Raw genomic sequence first — 18899 nt, forward strand, 5'->3', positions numbered from 1 at the left:
CTTTTTGTGCCAGGCACTGTTCTCGGCTGTAGGGGTACTGTAGGGAACATGACAATGGTTCCATGAAACTGCTTTCATAGAGCTTACAGGTTGGACAGGAAGACAGACAACACATGAGTAATTTTAAGGTAATTTCAGAGGCAATAACAGTATGGATTAAATAAAACAGCATGATATCATAGAGAGGGGCATGCATGACACCAGGGTTGTGAAAGGAGTCACAGGAATGACACAGCTCATCAAAGAGGGTCTCTCCGAAGAAGCGACGTTAGAGCTGATGAGCTGAGGATAATCCTGGCAATGGCCAGTGGTTTTTTTCTTTTTTCTTTTTTTATGTGCAGTCACACTAGAGATTTCAGCATCCTTATTATTTAGTTAAGAAAATCAACAACGTGGTATCCCTAATTACTTTGGGATTGTGGCCCCTGTCACATCCAGATATGTAAACAGACTGACTTCCAGGCTAAACAGAAACATTTGATAGCTGCAGAAGGGACTGATTATGAATGTTCTAACACCTTGACCATTATCCCTATTTTATCAGGAGACAAGTCAGCCATGTTAAATGAAGACAGTTGTTCTTTCCTGATGGCATCTAGTTTATTATTGGCAGGCATTCCAGTTTTTTGAGACAGAAGGTGGCATGTATGGAAGTGAGGTATCCTGATTGAACAGATAGGTCAATAAAGATTCCTTGTCACTTGTAAGAAAATTACATTTGATTTCCCTGCACCTTGACTGACTGCCTCGTAATTGGTAAAAGCAAACAAAACAACAACAAAAAAACCCTGTGTGTTCTCTGTGGAGGGGGCAGGTTAGGGTGTACTCGACTCCTCGCAACTAGCAGTTTTCTCTTGAAAAATCCTGATGTCGCAGCAACTGTAGTTAAAAGCATATTCTGGAAGCCCCCAAATCGTACTTGCTAGGGCACCTCGGTATGATGGAAACAATTTGATTTCACATACTTAAAAAAATTTTTTTGCATTTTTTTTTTCTTATTTTGCTATAGGAGGCAAAGCTTCCTCCGTTTGTTTTCATGGATGGGTTTCACTTTAATAATAATATTACTTTACATTCTTTAAGATTTTTGCCTGCAGTTTAATCATGATTCAGTCCCTTACTACAGGATAAACGTCTTTAAATATTTCTTTAAAAAGAGACAATCTCTTGGCTACTTTTGTCAATCCTGGGGTTCAGCCAGAGTTGGGGGGCACATTTCTTTGTCTTTTGCAGCTGTGGGGCTGCCTCGGGGTGACGGCTGTTTGGGACTCAGAAATCGATCAATTTAACGAACACCCTCGACTTCTCGGGTCATTACCTTTGAAAAGCTGGCTGGAATGAGAGTCAGGAATCCTGTTCACAGCATTCCAAATCTGGCTGTGATAACCAGGAGATCTGTTTATCTTAGCGGCCCGCGCCCCACCCCCCTTGCACCTGTATAGACTCGCGGGAACCCGCAATTAAACTCGCCAGCCCCCAGTCATTGCTGCACATGTACCTCCCCGCCCCACTCGCAGCGTGTCTGCCACCAATATGTCTTTCTTTGGTGTGACAAACTTCACGGAGACATATGAAAAGCCGTGCTGGTGGGAATGGTTGTAATCACTGTTAACAAACAAGGTTCTGATTGCCAATATTACCATCTGTTCCATCGGGTTCCACATATTCCCCGGTATGTGGGCTCTGTTAAACAGATTTTCTGTGCGGCCCAAGGTCACCCTTGATTCATGTAACCAGCCTTTGCAGATGGGTTAAATGTGAGTCTCCCAACAGCAGCAAGAATCAACATCCGAGAGGTACCAAATCATGTCCTCCGAAGACAGAGCCCAAATAAACATTCCACCGTGTCCGCAAAGACAGAATATCCACATCCCTTGATACCCGAAAGGAGTAGATCCCAAAGACACTGTGTGAAGTGCAAGATTCGTCTATTACACTCCCTATAAAAATGACTTCACTGTATAATTAGAGAAGCCCAGGGGTGAGGAGGAAATAACCTGCTTTCAAGAGCAGCTGTTTAAGTGATACAAGTGGAGATCCCCATACTGTTGAGTCCGCTCCCTTCTTGCGAACTTAAAACTGAGCTGAGTACTTTTCCCTCTGTTTCTCAACACCTGCAGAGGTTCTCATCACTCCCCTTGAGGTGATTCAAGTCAATTAAAATATATTGATCTTCTCAGCACTGGGGATATAAAAAGACTGCCTGAGAAGTAGGTACCAGGCTTAGACACAGAGGAGGGGTGATTAATAAGGAGGGGCAGTAATGGATGCGGATAACTTCACCTAGGAAGGGGCGAGTGAGCGGTTTTGCAGGGTGAGCTAGTGGTCCTCAGGCAGAGTGTGGGAGAAATAGGGCAAGGCGTTTGGGGCAAAGAGAGCATGAGTGCAAAGGCACACAGACATGAAACAGCATAGTGAATACAGGGAGGCCTAAAGTAGACGCTCTTTTGCAACTGAAATTTTCCTTAGTATTCTTAGTGCCCCTGCTGTAAGTGCTTTTTCACTGTGGGGCTTGGGGACTTAATATAAAAAAACTTTTGTGTTGAATTCCTTTCCATAACATGTGCCATGAAATAATATTTTGAGATGGTTACTATTCTCTGACTGTGAACGTTTGTACCAAAATCTCATTTTTTAAAACAAAAAGAAACTTTTATGTTTAGCAAATGCATGCTCTGAGCTCATGTGAAAAAGAGACCTAACCTAGTTTGGGGGTCAAGAAATGCTTCCTTGAGGAGGAGATATTAGTGCTGAACTTTGAAAGATGAATGGGAATTATCGGGGGAAGAAATGTCCAGTCAGGGAGACCAGAGTGTGAGGACAGCCTGAGGTGACACGGAGCCTGGCAAGGTTGCCAGAAAGGCCTGGGATGCAGCAACAGGGAGTGCTGGCAGGGAGCGTGGGGGTGAAGGGGACAGGGTCAGCTCATGCTCAGCCCCCGAGAACTCATGCTCAGCCCCAGAGGACACATGAGACATCCAGGGCTTTATCCTGAGCAGTGGGGAATGGTGGAAGCTTTAAGTAGAGGGGAAATATTATATTTATTATTTAAAAAGTAACTTTAGTTCATTCTGTTTTGACAGACTCCAGGTCCACCCACATCTTTTCAAATGACCCAATTTCATTCCCTTTTATGGCTAAGAAAGAGAAAAACAAATACCATATATTTAACACATGTATGCAGAATTTAGGAAAATGGCACAAATGAACCTAGTTCCAGGGCCGGAATAGAGACACAGACAGAATAGATGTGTGGACACGAGGTGGGGTAGGGAGGGTGGGATGAACTGGGAGATGAGGTTTGACATAAATATACTTGGCTGCGTTCTCAGTCAGTCAGTTGTGTCTGACTCTTTTGTGACCCCATGGACTGTAGCCCACCAGGCTCCTCTGTCCATGGAATTTTTCAGGCAAGAATGCTGGAGTGGGCTGTTATTTCCTACTCCAAGGGATCTTCCCAACCCAGGGATCAAACCTGCTTCTCTTGCATCTCCTGCGTTGACAGGTGGATTCTTTACCATTGTGCCAAAGCAAATAGATAGTGGGAATCTTCAGTATAGCACAGGGAGCTCAGCTCCGTGCTGTGATGACCTAGATGGATGGGAAGGGAGGGGTGAGAGGGAGGCTCAAGAAGGAGAGGATATATGTATACATATAGCTGGTTTACTTCATCATACAGCAGAAATTAACACAACATTGTAAACCAATTATACTCCAATAAAAATATAAAAGTGAAAGAAGTTTAAATCACTTTAGTAACTTCTCCGGTGGTCTAGTGGCTAGCACTCTGTGCTCCCCATGCAGGGGGCGTGGGTTTGATCCCTAGTCAGGGAACTAGATCCCATGTGCTGCAACTAAGGTTTAGAAAGAAGATCCCACGTGTGGCAAGTAAGACTCAGTGCAGCCAAATACATATATGTATATATACATATATATGTATAAATATGTGTGTGTATATATATATTTTTTAAATCACTAACTGTAAGATGGAGAAAAGTTTGGAGTGGATGAGGGGGAAAGTGTGTTAGGAGAGAACTTACATCAATCCATAAGAAAGGATATTGGATTGGATTCAGAGGGAGAGATGGAGATAGAGGAAAGGGAGGGATTTGAGAAATACAGAGGAGGGAAATAGTCAGGACTTGGTAATAAATTGACAGACATGACATGTCAAACTTCACTTCTATTTACATATATGATATAAACATGTTTTCATACATCCCCATATTTGGTTTTTAGTTTGGTTAAACTTTTCAATTTACATTTTAAACTCTTATTTGATTAAAGTCCAACCGGATGGAGACTAATGAGAGTAAATATCAGAAAATAGGTTCAGATTGTCGCAATGACATATGACCCTGTAATTCTGTATTTTGTAACAAAGTAGTTTGACTTTTGTCCTATCCATTTGAATACTGTTCCATCTAGGAAACTAAAATTGTGTTTTAGAATAGGATAGGATTTGGCTTGTGTATATGTTAGACATGGGGGAAATAAGACATAGTGTCTTGGGTTTGAAAGATACAAAATTAATGCAATTCTTTTTTTTTTAAAGTACAAATTCTGCACTCCATTTCTATAACTGAAATTAGTTTTTTTAAGTAAGACTAATAGCTTGATTTTCCATATCATAATTTAATCTCATTTATGCATTTTGCACTTAGAGCTGCCCATAGCAAATTATGGGCAGATATGTATACATTCTGTTACATTGCTCTCCCAGCTGTGCATGTATGATTTGGTGCTGGCAGTTATGTTCAATTTAGTAAAAGCTATATTCCACTGTGTCTAGAATCTTCGAGCTTTTTGAACAGCTAGTACATAAAAATGCACTTCCCTTTACTGCCTCCATAAAGAGCAAAGAAAGAGCAGAAGGTAGAGTATAAATGAACCAGGGCCAGACATGCTTTTGTACAGGAGAAAGAGAGAAGCAGAATCCAGGCAGAAAGACTGAGAGCAGAGGCACGCCTGATGAAAATCCCTGTGTCTCCATGACCCAGGAGAAACTAAAATGATGGAGTATGATCCTATGTACTTACTTAAATTTTCTATAAACTCCCTGATACACACAAAAGACAAAACCTTTGAGAATTTACTGAAATGCATTTACTTAAAATACTTCTGGCTTCTCTCATGGATACCATTGTGTGCTCTTTCTTTACACTCCAAGATGTGTTAAAAAGAGAACATCTAAAACCACTAAGTACATTTTAACCAAGGTGTGTTTACAATGATTAAGAATCACAAAGTATTTGCTTTAAGGAACGGATTACATTAAGTACATGAAAAACAAGTCAAAGGAAACAAAATATTTTGAGGTTTAAGCATTGGAAGAACTGATGCTAAAGCTGAAGCTCCAATACTTTGGCCACCTGATTCAAAGAATTGACTCACTGGAAAAGACCCCAATGCTGGGAAAGATTCAGGGCAAGAGGAGAAGGGGGTGACAGAGGATGAGATAGTTGGATGGCATCACTGACTCAATCGACATGAGTTTCAGCAAGCTCCTGGAGTTGGTGAAGCACTGGGAGGCCTAGTGTGCTGCAGTCCACAGGGTAACAAAAAGTCAGACACAACTTAGCGACTAAACAACAAGAAGCATATACTAATTAGAAGATATGCATAATTTAAAATTACTGCTGGTAGTTTTTATGTCAATTTTTACTATAAGTTGAATATGAGAAGTTCCACCAAATTTAGACTATATTAGAGCCTCAAATTTTCCCTTCTTCATAAAATCAAATGACCACCATGTCAATAATAGGAGAGAGGTGTAATGTGAAATAATCTTAAGAGTGTTTATTTTATACTTGAGGAAAGGTAATTAAATGCTCTCCCTCAGTCTGTCATAATGAGATGCAGGGCCTTCCTCTCAATATTTTTCTTGGGCTTCCTCCCAAATTTTGGTCACCTGTCATCAAACCAAATTGTAAAGGATGCTTTCCAAGAGAAAGACTGGGAGGTGACACAGAGGGTTAAACAGACACCAGGGACTGGAAGAGGGGAAACACGGAGCTGAGTGCTCACTCCACCTTGGTGACAATCAACATGGTGTGTTTTCTGGATGGATTTATATAAACCAGGGTGGGAGCTGCCTTCAAGGCAAACACCAAGGAACCCTTCATTCTCCAGAATGATGTCATTCCGTTCCTGCCCAATGGCTGCAGTTGAGTCTCCTTCAGGGCTAGTTTGTGCCTAATCACAGCTTCCTTTTACCTAGAGCTACCAGTCTCCTTATTGAGGTCATATGTGTATTCTGCTCTCTGATGAATAATTGTGATGACTTCTGTTTTGACATATCAATTCTCCTTCACTATCAGCAAATTTAGGTGACAAAACCAAATTAAATTGAACTCATCAGAATGCAGGGTGATGAGCTAAACTATATAGCCTCAGGGTTGTTTTTTTTTTTTTTCTTCAATTTTGGTTATTAATATGATCCTAAATTTTTAAAGTGTCAAATATAACCTGAAAGAGATGTTAGTATTATTGGAGTCTTAAGTGTACTTTTATTGTCTTGATTACTTCTATTACCATGATGATTTAAACAGATTTTTAATACAATTTGGGGTCTTCCTTTAAAACCAGGATGCTCTATACATCTTATTGCTTGAAACATCATACGTGAAGCAACTCCAAACATTAAAGAACATAATTAAATAATCTTTCACCTGTTAAAATTATGTCTTTTAAATTTATACTCTTTTATGAGCTTTTTGAGTGATTACAAAGCAAGGACTATAGAAAGTATAGTGTTTTTATAAGAAGGTTTAGGATTTCTAATTGTGAGAAAATGTTAATAATATATTAATGGATGATGGTAGTATTTTTATACTAGAAATAGGAAATTTAACAACTGGATATGCCTACATTACTAAAATTATTTTTTGTCAATATCATGACTTTGATCTTGATGTTTAATTTGTAAAAGCAACATTCGCCCATCAAAATGATTTGCTGCCTTCAAAGGTGTTAACATCTACCTACAGTTAACAGTTTCATTTAAAAAGAAGACAAACTGAAGAATTTTATCTTAAATTTCCATGTTTACTCATTCCTCCTATTTAAGCTTTGTTTTCTTACTGGTTAGAAATATTTTAATAGAATTCAGTAACTATTGAATTGGAATTTCCGGATCGTATAAGTATTACCGAGTTAAAAAATGAACAGCTGTAGTAGAGTTTCTAAGAAGCAATCATGCATTTTTCTATAACCCAAAGCTGCAGATGTAGGGAAAGGATTATTTAAATTCATTCATAACTTGACATTACCCCCCCCTCCCCCGCCCTCCCCCAGACGCCATTTAAATCCCCAGCGCTTCAATGTCAGGTTCATATCGCCCGCGTAAATTAATTTCTTTCTAAAATTGTCTTTATGCACTCGTTTGTTTTATAAGCTTAGCTGTAGGCTCCAAAGATCAGTTCTTGAAGTGGGGTGAACAGCATTCATTTCTCCTTCGTTGACCCAGAGCTGCTGCGGAAGGTGATGGTATAGACGCATTAATCAACACCCTGTCCAGCAAACGAGACGGAGCCATCGCCAACGCAGCCACGGTGCTGACGAACATGGCCATGCAGGAGCCCCTCCGCCTGAGCACCCAGAGCCATGACGTCATGCACGCCCTGCTCAGCCCGCTGCAGTCGGCCAACACCACCGTGCAGAGCAAAGCCGCCCTCACCGTTGCTGCAGCCGCGTGTGACGCGGACGCCCGCACAGAGGTGAGCGTTTGCGTCACTTTCCTTCTCCTGGTCGATGCCTACCCTGCGTTCATTTGAAACATTTTCAAGTGTTTCACCGCATCCATCCCTCAAGATGCAAGATGTTGGGAAACAAACTGACCTCATGCAGCCAAGAAAGTGAGTGACTGAGCACTCACGTAAATGGAGTATGGTCTATAAAAATATTGAATTGCTATGTTGTACGCCTAAAACTAATGTAAATAACCACCTATATGTAATGCATGTAGTATGTAAACCAATTATACTTCAGTTTTTAAAAAAGGAATAGGTACATTTGTCATCCCCATTTTACAGAGGAGGAAATGGGTCTAAAAAGAATTAATGTGTGTAAAGCAGAGCTGATTGGTCGGGAAGTCAGGCTTGTGAGAAAACATCTTTCTCAGCCCAGAGCCCCTGCCCTCACACAGTGCTGTCTGCTCAGACAACGGACAAATCTCCTCCTCTGTCTCTTAGATGTTTTTCCTACCCCCCGCTTCTTAGTTCCTATTGACTCAATTCATTTGTATTCATCTCAGACGGTAAAAAATTTGCCTGCAATCCGGGAGACCCAGGTTTGATCCCAGGTCAGGAAGATCCCTTGGAGAAGGGAATTGCTACCCACTCCAGTATTCTTTCCTGTAGAATTCCATGGACAGAGAAGCCTGGTGGGCTACAGTCCACTGGGTCACAAAGAGTCAGACACGACTGAGTGACTTGGCACTGGCATATATTTCTTTGGCTGTCCTGGGTCTTAGTTGCAGCATGTGAACTCTTAGATGCAGCATGTGGGATCTAGTTCCCTGGCCAGGGATTGAACCCTTGCCCTCTGCATTGGGAGAGTGAAGTCTTAGCCACTGGACCACCAGGGAAGTCCCTAAACTGACCTTTCAATATATGAGCCTCATCACATCACTGCAAGTCCCCGGTGGTGTGCCACTCCCCCACGGGAACAGTTATGTGAAGGCTTGAGACGATCCACCTGTGCTGCCTCAGCCTGAACTCACCTCCCAGGTGTAACGCTACACTCTAGAAATACCATACGATTTGTAATTGTCAGCATGCTCAGTTTTCTTATTTATACTTCCTTGATGTGTCTGCTCAGAAAGCTAGTCTCACATTTGTCCACCTGATAAATGCCTGTTTCTCCTTCAACATGCAGCTCAGCCATTCCATCCTGCATGAGGCCTGCCTTCAGTCCTCAAACAGGGACTCAAACGTCCTGCTCTTGTGGCCCCACCACTCCCTGTGCATGCCTTCCCTGAACTCAGTCTTGCGTTAGCTTTTGTACGTAAGACCATAAACTCCCTGAGGCTTTAAGGAAGGGAACCGAAGTTTCCTTTCCCTGTGTTCATGTCATTGATACATATCTGGCACACAGTGTAGGCTTGATAAGCAGTTGTTGAATGAATGAGTGGATGAATAAATGAATGGAGGAATGATTGGAGAAATTCATAAACGAGTTAGATATTTGCCAAAAGAGCACATGGAGTCAGATTGCTATCTTGTATTATACTCAGAAATAAAGATGTCCAGAAATTTGGCTTGCTAAACATGAGATGCTTCAAGTAAACTTTACAAAGCTGCCCAAGTTACTTGTGCTAATGTGTAATTTCCATCAGAGCCCCTGTGTTTGAGAAGAACATGATTGGAAGTGGATCATGTCTCATAAGGGCTCCTGTTTTCAAATACTACACAGAGACACCTGTAGAATATTCCTTTGTCCTCCAGGCTTAGATAGCACAGTATTACATTTCAGACAGGGAGACAAGCACTCTGTCAAATCTTTCTCCCCGCCCCCCCATCTGAATAATTTTATACATGAGTGATTTCTTTTAATAGGGTAATTAGTGTAGTTCCCCCTGATTCTCTTCTTGTTCTTTTTCTTTTTCACTCCTTGAAGAAATATGAATGATAGAATGGATCGTCCTCTGGAGAACTGCTTCAGCATTGCCTTGGCCACACGGCTGGCTTGGTCACAGTGTCTGGTGACACGGGTGCCACTTACCTGCATTGGTTACTCCTGCCCAGCTTTGGAGACCATGTCTGTTTTCTACTGCTGCCGTAACAAATGACCACAACTCAGTAGCTTAAAGCAATTGTTGTTGTTCAGTCACTAAGTCGTGTCTGACTCCTTGCGACCCTGTGGACTGCAGCATGCCAGGCTCCCCTGTATTTCACTATTTCCCGGAGTTTGCTTGAATTCATGTCCATTGAGTCAGTGATGCTATCTAACCATCGCATCCTCTGCTGCCTTCTTCTCCTTTTGCCTTCAATCTTTCCCAGCATCAGGGTCTTTTCCAATGAGTCGGCTGTTCATATCAGGTGGCCAGATACGATTCTGTTATCTCACATTTGGGAGGTCAGAAGTCTGAAAATGGGTCTTATGGGTTAACGTTAGGATATTAACAGAGCTGCGATCCTTCTGGAGACTTGACGGGACTGTTTCCTGACCCTTTCTAGCTTTGACCATCCATCTCCATTTCTTGACTGTGGCCCTTTCCTCTATCTTCCAAGCAGATTACTGCAATATCTGTTTCTACAAATTTCCTTTCCCTACTCCACACACTCTTATCTCCCTCTTCTTAAAAGAACCCTTGTAATTAAATTGGGTCCACTTGATAATTCAGAACAATCTTCCCATCTTCAAATCCCTAACTTAACCACATCTGCCAGAATCCTCCAGGGTACAAAGGCATCTCTGGGAGCCCATGGTTCTGTCCACCGCAGGACCAAATGCACCAGCAGTGGTGAGAAGCAGAGTGAATGAACATGGGACACTGCACTTTAGGGGAAGGAGAACAGGTTCTTTGCCCTATCTCTGCCCTGTGTAAAATCACAATGACCTCTCTCACGGTGGGGGGGACACATGTATACCTGTGGCTGATTCATGTTGTTGTATGGCAAAAGCCATCACAGTATTATAATTTTTCTCCAAATAAAATATCTTTTAATATCCATTTTTAAATTATTTATTTAGTTGGCTTTGGACTTCCCTGGTGGCTCAGACAGTAAAGCGTCTGCCTACGATGTGGGAGACTCAGGTTTGATCCCTGGGTCAAGAAGATCCTCTGGAGAAGGAAATGGCAACCCACTCTAGTACCCTTGCCTGGAAAATCCCACGGATGGAAGAGAGTGGTAGGCTACGGTCCACAGGGTCGCAAAGAGTCAGACACGACTGAGCGACTTCACCTTCACTTTCACTTTAGTTGCAGCATGTGGGTTCTAGTTCCCTGACCAGGGATCAAACCCAGTCCCCCTGCATTGGGAGCACAAAATCTTAGCCACTGGACCAGGAAAGTCCCTCCCTCAATTACTTTACTGTGGCCTCTTGTTGATTTTGAACAGAAAACTGGGCTCTTAAGGTTTTTGCAATCGATTATTTCCCCCTGAATTTAATAAGTCTAAACATGGACACATCCTACATACTCAACACCCTTTCAACAATCAAATAATGAGATTTTTTTTTTAAGCATAAATGTTTATGTTCTATACTCTTAATGTGTAAAATTCTGGTTTCTACTTCTAGTTGAGAAATGCAGGTGGGCTGGAGCCGCTGGTAGAACTCCTGCGTTCCAAGAATGAGGAGGTCCGGAGGAATGCCAGCTGGGCCGTGATGGTCTGCGCCGGGGACGAGCCCATGGCCGTGGAGTTGTGCAGGCTCGGGTGGGTGGCACAGCCTGGAGGGTCTGGCTCAGATCAAGGACACACACTTTCTTCAGGCTGGAGGAGGGTCCAGCAGAGTTTCCAGGCCCATGCTCAGGCTGCTGGGTGTCATTCAGAAGCTCTGTGGGTCACAGTCCCTCTGAAGGGACTGTCTGCAGAAGTGGGGTCCTAGACCTCCCTCACCACCTCTGCAAAATCATCTTCAATGTTTCCTTTTCCACTTTTTCATCTTGATAAATGCTCCTCTTTCACTTTCCCCTGGTTTGCTCTCTCAACTTTCAAGACTGAATTTAAACAAGTCAAGCTATGGCTGTCATCTATCTTTTTCTGTCCCCCCAAACTTATCCACTACAATTATGCCTTTAAGCAGCTTCACTGCATTGGTTCTCCTTATCAACAGCCTATGAGTCACTTGGCCTTTAGCATCACAGTCAATAGGGTTTTAAGGTTCCACAGACAAGTTTACACTATTTCTAACCATTTTTATTCTTTGCATATATCAACTGGTTAGCTGAAAAAAATTGGAGTCCAATACTAATTTTTGCTTTAAATGAACAGTGTTTTTCTTCTGAAAGTGTCTTTTTCAAACTGTTTGAATGTAAGTTACTACATGGCATATATGTTCTCAAAAAGGGCAGATTTGTCTTTATAACTCTGTCAGGATTAGTTTATCTAAATGGGTGGGATGGTTTTAACCTTTCCATCTTAGTTCTTCAATTCAGGATCCTAGTGTGAGGTACATAAATGGGAACTTAATGTTGGCTTGCTTATATAAGGCAAATAATGTTATTTTTGCTTTTATTGACAGGGCTTTAGATATCCTTGAAGAAATTAATGTATCAGTAAGTCGAAAAAATAAATTCAGTGAGGCAGCTTATAACAAACTGCTCAACAACTACCTGTCTCTGAAATACAGCCAGACTGGGTATTTGTCATCAAGTAACATAATTAGTGATGGATTCTATGATTATGGTCGGGTAAGTGGCAGCACTAATTTGTATTTTAGTATATAGTGATCAGTTCTTTCATCATGATGCCATTACATTGCAATTTTATAGCCACCTAACATAATTTTTATTTTTATAGACAGAAACTTGGGAATCAGAACTTCATCCTTAAACTTTGTCTGGCTATAAGATTTTGCATTTGTGTACAGTTTTAACTAGATTTTAATTATTTGTACTTAAATTAGCTTGCTAATGCTAATCTCAAGTTTCAGAGAAAATAAAAAAGAATCAGCTTCTTTTATATTGCTTCTGGGGCTCCGTGTTAATTATAATGTTAACAATAGAAATATAAGTCTTCATTTTATTAATTATAATCTCACTGAAATGAGCCATATTGGAATACTGAATTATAACATGTAATGCAGAATAATATTATTTTTTACTTAGCTGCATTTATTATTATGATTTTAAAACAACTTATAGTGTAGTTCAGTGTTAATGTTGAAAGAAATGGGAAGCTAAACATTAGAATCTTGAAGACTTTTTGACATTACTGTCTAAATCAGCATTTTCTATTTCTGGAAACCAAAAGCAGTAAGGAAAATGGAGAAATTTTTAAAAACCTACAAATCCCATTTTAGGCAGAAGTAGGAAACAAGTATGATCTGCAGACTTCAAACATTTAAAAGTCCCTGGGATCAAGCAGAAGCTATATGGAAGGAAGAATGAGAAAGGGGAAAAGCACCGAGACAGACAGGAGTGGTAGCCGGTCTCAGAGAGCACCATCCAAAACCAGTGCTTCCTGAGGGGATGGACAACTCAGACGGTCAAAAGCCGTGTGCCTGGGTGGACAGGCCCTGGGGAACTGGGGTGAGCAGGGCTGGTGGCAGCAACCTTCTTGGACCAATTTGGTTTCAAAGAAGCAGAGGACACAGGGTCGTAAAAGAATCACAGCTAATTAAGCCATATTTGCAAGAAATGCTATATCGTGGTAACAGAATTAGAGACATTTTGAGTAATCAGAACAGCTAGCCTAACACTTTATCTCTTCCTTCTGCTTCTCCCAGCACTGCCACCACCATACCCTCCAGAACACATACAAACCACCGAGAAATTACTGCTCTCATTCAATGATGAGCAATTTTAAAAGAACAGATGCCACATTATTAGTACAAAGATGCTTTAAGAAAAATGAGGGAAAGAGCAGAAAAACCACCAAAGAGCACTTGTTGGAAAAATGTTGCCATGGAACAGGTCAAAAACTGTGGCAAATATATGTGTTCATGAGTTAAAACAACAACAACAACAAAGAACAAAACTTAATGAGACAGTTTCTTTATGAGGGAGAACTCTCTGATTCAGCGGTTCCCACCCTTTTTGGTATCAGGGACCAATTTCTCGGAAGACAATTTTTCCACAGACCAGGGATAGGGGAGGATGGTTTGTGGATGATTCAAGTGTATGACAATTATTGTGCACTTTATTTCTAATCTAATGCCACCACTGATCAGACAGGGGATACTGGTCCACAGCCCAGGAGGTTGGGGACCCCTGCTCTGATTAATTCTAAATATTAAGTTTCTGATATTTTAGTCTTTAAATATGTCAGTGAACAAATGAGACAAAGATCTTTTCTCCCGTGGTACCAGTGAGAGGAAACAGATGACAAACGGTATATCTCACAAATTGTATCACATGATGGAAATGAGAACCACTACAGTTGCTGGGGAGGAGAGCAAAGAAGGACAAGGGGCTCTATCACGCTGAGGATCCTGGGGTTGACAGTCATAACTTGGTACTGAAGTCAGGTAGCCCCACTGAAAGGGTAACATCCGAGCAAAAACTTGAAGGTGAGGGACTTAGTTATGGAGAAGGAGTTTTATAGGTGGAGGTGCAGAAAGCATGAGGAGTAAACACAGTTGGCACATTTAAGGAAACAGCAAAGTCAGTATAGCTAAAGCTGGGTCAACCAGGGGTGGAATAATAGACAAAATCACAGAGGTAGGAGCTCATGATGGGCTTGTAGACCACTGCAAAGATGTGGGCCTTCACTCTGAATGAATTCAGGGTAAATACGACAGAGTTCTGGGCAGAAGAATGACATGCTCTGTCTTACTTTAAAAGAATCATGACTAAGAGGGGTATCTATTACTTGATTAGAAAAGGACCTCACAAGATGATCTGGTCTAAACCTTTTCACCAGGCTGATAAAATTGCTAGTATAGGGCTTCATCTAGCTTGCTTTTAGTCATCCTTACATTTTTGGTGATCTGTCGAATAATTAGTTACTGTTACAGACAACAAACTCTCCCTTATATATGTGGATGGATTTTCAAACTCAAATACTTCCACGAGCCAGTCTGATCATTATGGTGTGAAACAGCTGAGTATCAAGCTACAGAGACTTGCAGGGTTGGGGTAGGAGCTGGGGGTACTGGAGAGTATATCTTGCCCAAAGACAAGACAAGACATCCACAAGCTTCAGATTCCTATTTCTGTGTGTGTGTGTGTGTGTGTGTGTGTGTGTGTGTGTGTGTGTGTGTGTGTGTGTGTGTGAAATAATTGAGAACCTATTGTATCAGTATACTTTTTAAAAATATATAACCCGTGCAGATATTACTTTTCAATTCTTAAACTACCACAGATAAATCCTGGCACCAAACTTTTGCCTTTGAAGGATCTCTGCTTACAAGAACCAAGTGACCAACGTGCTATACTCTTAATTAACAGTAGATCTTCTGATGTGTGAGTCTTTATGGGGAGCAGGGATATGGGGAAGCAAAATTTTTGTCTATCATCATGTGAATACATAAAGGTGCCCAGTATGGTATCTTTTATTCCTTCCTGTGTCTAGCACCACCATGAATGTAAATACTGGTCTGTAAATTCATAGCCTAACATAGTAAAGACCACGGAATATTCACCACCGTAGTTTTTCCTATGACTCTACATTACCACTCAACTCCACATGTATTTCTGCAGTCAGGGATTCTTACCCTTCTGGCAACATCAAGTAACTGAAGAAAGTAGAAACAGAGAGGAGCAAACCAAGATGAATTATGTTTACAAATCTCCAGAACTAGATGCAAGAATACCACTGATGCCCAATTTTTCTAATAAAATAAAAAGTAGTAGAAGCTATATATTTTATGTGACACATCTTAAAAACTATTTCCAGTTCTAGGTCATGAAAAGCTTTATAGTATTCATTTTATCTTTTCTTTACCTCTCCTTTCTGCTATTAAAATAATGTGTCACTGTTAAAAGTCAGCTCCAAATATGTTTTTTCAGAAAAAAAATCTATTTTGTAGGACAAAGTTAATATTGACAAATTATTTTAATTTATACATAATTTCAAATATGTAAAATTTTAGTTCTCCACCTCCATCTACGGAAGATAAGTCATCAGACGTTGGTTATGGACGAAGTATTTCTTCTTCATCTTCTTTAAGAAGAGCAAGTAAAGAAAAGACCAAGTAAGAAAATGATGTTTTGTCTACACTCAAATAATTCTCTCCCTTAATTTGGGAGTAAAAAGGAAATTTAGATTTTAGGTTTTGGCAGCTTAATTTTATTCTTCTCACAGTCATACAGTTTCAGGATGAAAACCAAGAAACTTGGCTTGACATTCTGTCTGCTGTGAACCTAGAGTAAGATCTTGAGCCCATGACTCATGGTCTGTGATCAAGCTTCACATCCTTATCTGTAGATGGAATAATGCCTGGTGCCCTGTTTCTTCTCATTGATTGGAATCAAACATAAAATGGAAGTGAAAATGCCTTATAACCTTAAAAATGTCTTGCAAATGTAGCATATTGTTCTTTTCATATGATTGACATTGGTTGTGGTTTTTTCAAATGACAAAAGAAAATAGTTTTCATTTTAGTGCTGGATTTGGATCTCCCACTGAAGAGAAATCCGAACCTACTTCGGGACGCAATACGGCTGTTAGCAAAAGCACCACTAAAGAGAAAGGATCAAGGTAGGAAACACCTTACTGTAGTCTTCTAACTGTAATCCCATCAAGTTTTAATTACAGACAGAGTTGGGGAAAGGGAAAGGTGGCTTTTAACTAGGAAGCTCTTCTCATGGGATAAGATATAGAACTAAGCAGGACTCACAAAGTCTAATTAAAATTACCTTTATTTGTGCCTCTTGTTGTCTCTTTAAAACTTACCCAAAGGGAGTTTCTTCTCCTGCCTCTGGGTGAGAACTCAGGGCACTTTGACCACTGTAAAGTCCTACAGTCACTTTAATTCAGAAATGACAATGCAAATAGCAGTATCCAGTCAGCCCTTTAAAAGTCTAGCCATGCGTAGGAAGCAACGTAAAATGAACATTTCCACCCTCCCCTGGTGGATGCCTTTGCAGGTAGTGAGCTGCAATGACTGGAGTGTAAGCCTTTCCTTACCCCTGCCTCTTACTTCCATGTCCCCTTCCCATCTTGCTCACAGAAACCTGTGACCCTTCAAGAAGCAATGAGAAGAAGGAAAGGAAACAGGATCACATTCTTGACTTGGTTGGAACCATTATAATATGGTTCCATGTATTTTTAAATGCTGTCTATGAACAAAGCTAATGGTGGTGGTGGAATTCCAGCTGAGCTATTTCACATCCTAAAAGATGATGCTGTGAAAGTGCTGCACTCAATATGCCAGCAAATTTGGAAAACTCAGCAGTGGCCACAGGACTGGAAAAGATCAGTCTTCATTCCAATCCCAAGAAAGGCAATGCCAAAGAATGCTCAAACCACCACACAATTCCACTCATCTCACATGCTAGTAAAGTAATGCTCAATATTCTCCAGGCCAGGCTTCAACAGTACATGAACTGTGAAATTCCAGATGTTCAAGCTGGATTTAGAAAAGGTAGAGGAAACAGAGATCAAATTGCCAACATCCGTTGGATCATCAAAAAAAGCAAGAGGTTCTAGTAAAACATTTATTTCTGCTTTATTGATTATGCCAAAGCCTTTGACTGTGTGGATCACAACGAACTGTGGAAAATTCTTCAAGAGTGGGAAGTGATGGGACCACCTGACCTGCCTCCTGAGAAATCTGTATGCAGGTCAGGAAGCAACAGTTAGAACTGGACATGGACCAACAGACTGGTTCCAAATAGAGAAAGGAGTATGACAAGGCTGTATATTGTCACCCTGCTTATTTAACTTATATGCAGAGTACATCATGAGAAATGCTGAGCTGGATGAAGCACAAGCTGGAATCAAGATTGCCAGGAGAAATATCAATAACCTCAGATATGCAGATGACACCACCCTTATGGCAGAAAGTGAAGAAGAACTAAAGAGTCTCTTGATGAAAGTAAAAGAGGAAAGTGAAAAAGTTGGTTTAAAACTCAACATTCAGAAAACTAAGATCATGGCATCTGGGCCCATCACTTCATGGCAAATAGATGGGGATACAGTGACAGAAATTTTTTTGGGCTCCAAAATCACTGCAGATGGTGATGGCAGCCATGAAATTAAAAGATGCTTACTCCTTGGAAGGAAAGTTGTGACCAACCTAGACAGCATATTAAAAAGCAGAGACGTTACTTTGCCAACAAAGGTCCATCTAGTCAAAGCTATGGTTTTTCCAGTAGTCATGTATGGATGTGAAAGTTGGACTATAGAGAAAGGTGAGCACCGAAGAATTGATGCTTTTGAACTGTGGTGTTGGAGAAGATTCTTGAGAGTCCCTTGGACCGTAAGGAGATCCAACCAGTCCATCCTAAAGGAAATCAGTCCTGAATACTCATTGGAAGGACTGATGCTGAAGCTGAAACTCCAATACTTTGGCCACCTGATGCAAAGAACTGATTCATTTGAAAAGATCCTGATGCTGGGAAATATTGAAGGCAGGAGGAGAAGGGGATGACAGAGGATGAGCTGGTTGGATGGCATCACCAACTCAATGGACATAAATTTGAGATTCTGGGAGTTGGTGATGAATAGGGAGGCCTGGAGTGCTGCTAATCCATGGGGTTGCAAAGAGCTGGACATGACTGAGCGACTGAACTGACTGACTGACATGTTGACATCTTTTTATGTCTATTCTTTCTCATGTGAGCTCTTTCCTGGATTCTTCAGAAAACCACTCAGACCTCCTGCCCCACTCCATGACCCTTCAATTAGAGTTGGCTTAAGCCCTTGAGAACCACTGGGGTGCTGGAGGCTATTTGGTGCACACATAAACACTTGAGCATCTACCTTCTAAACCGAGACTGTCTCCTAAGGTCTCCTAAGGAATTGTCTGCCTTCTTCCGCAGACCTCAGAGCCTTGTGTTTTCAATTTCTGACTTTATTTTCTCCTGTCAGTCTCTGTGGCTCACTGTTCTGATCTCTGCTTCTGATCTGCTCCTGCTGTCCCAGCCCTCATCGTTTTTGCCTGCCCATCACCTCCCCACCTCTTCCGTTTCCTTTCTCTCCTCTCTTGACTTCTCTTGCTTCTCCTCCACTGGACTGAGAGCACCTTGAGGACAAGAACATGTTCTAACTCAAATAATTTCTCTTTCCATCCCCAGCATTTAATACAGTGCTTGGTTAGCATACCTAAGGTATTCGTGTTTATTC

General features: G+C 41.1%; 1 protein-coding gene across 2 annotated transcripts in view; it reads left to right on the forward strand.

Annotated features, from left to right (window-relative positions):
- Positions 1–18899, forward strand: part of ARMC3 (armadillo repeat containing 3) — an 86756-nt gene that overhangs the window by 52098 nt on the left and 15759 nt on the right. Inside the window, exons 10-15 of one of the 2 annotated variants that reach the window (XM_043884151.1) lie at positions 7469–7718; positions 11245–11381; positions 12190–12358; positions 14973–15073; positions 15703–15804; positions 16215–16310. In XM_043884151.1, the coding sequence (XP_043740086.1) occupies positions 7469–7718; positions 11245–11381; positions 12190–12358; positions 14973–15073; positions 15703–15804; positions 16215–16310 (855 nt within the window). Of the gene's footprint in view, positions 1–7468; positions 7719–11244; positions 11382–12189; positions 12359–12467; positions 12628–14972; positions 15074–15702; positions 15805–16214; positions 16311–18899 lie in introns of those variants that run through there. The other variant, XM_043884153.1, reaches the window with a different exon arrangement.

The sequence above is a fragment of the Cervus elaphus genome, chromosome 23 (genome assembly GCF_910594005.1).
Source record: "Cervus elaphus chromosome 23, mCerEla1.1, whole genome shotgun sequence".
Taxonomy (NCBI): Eukaryota; Metazoa; Chordata; class Mammalia; order Artiodactyla; family Cervidae; genus Cervus; species Cervus elaphus.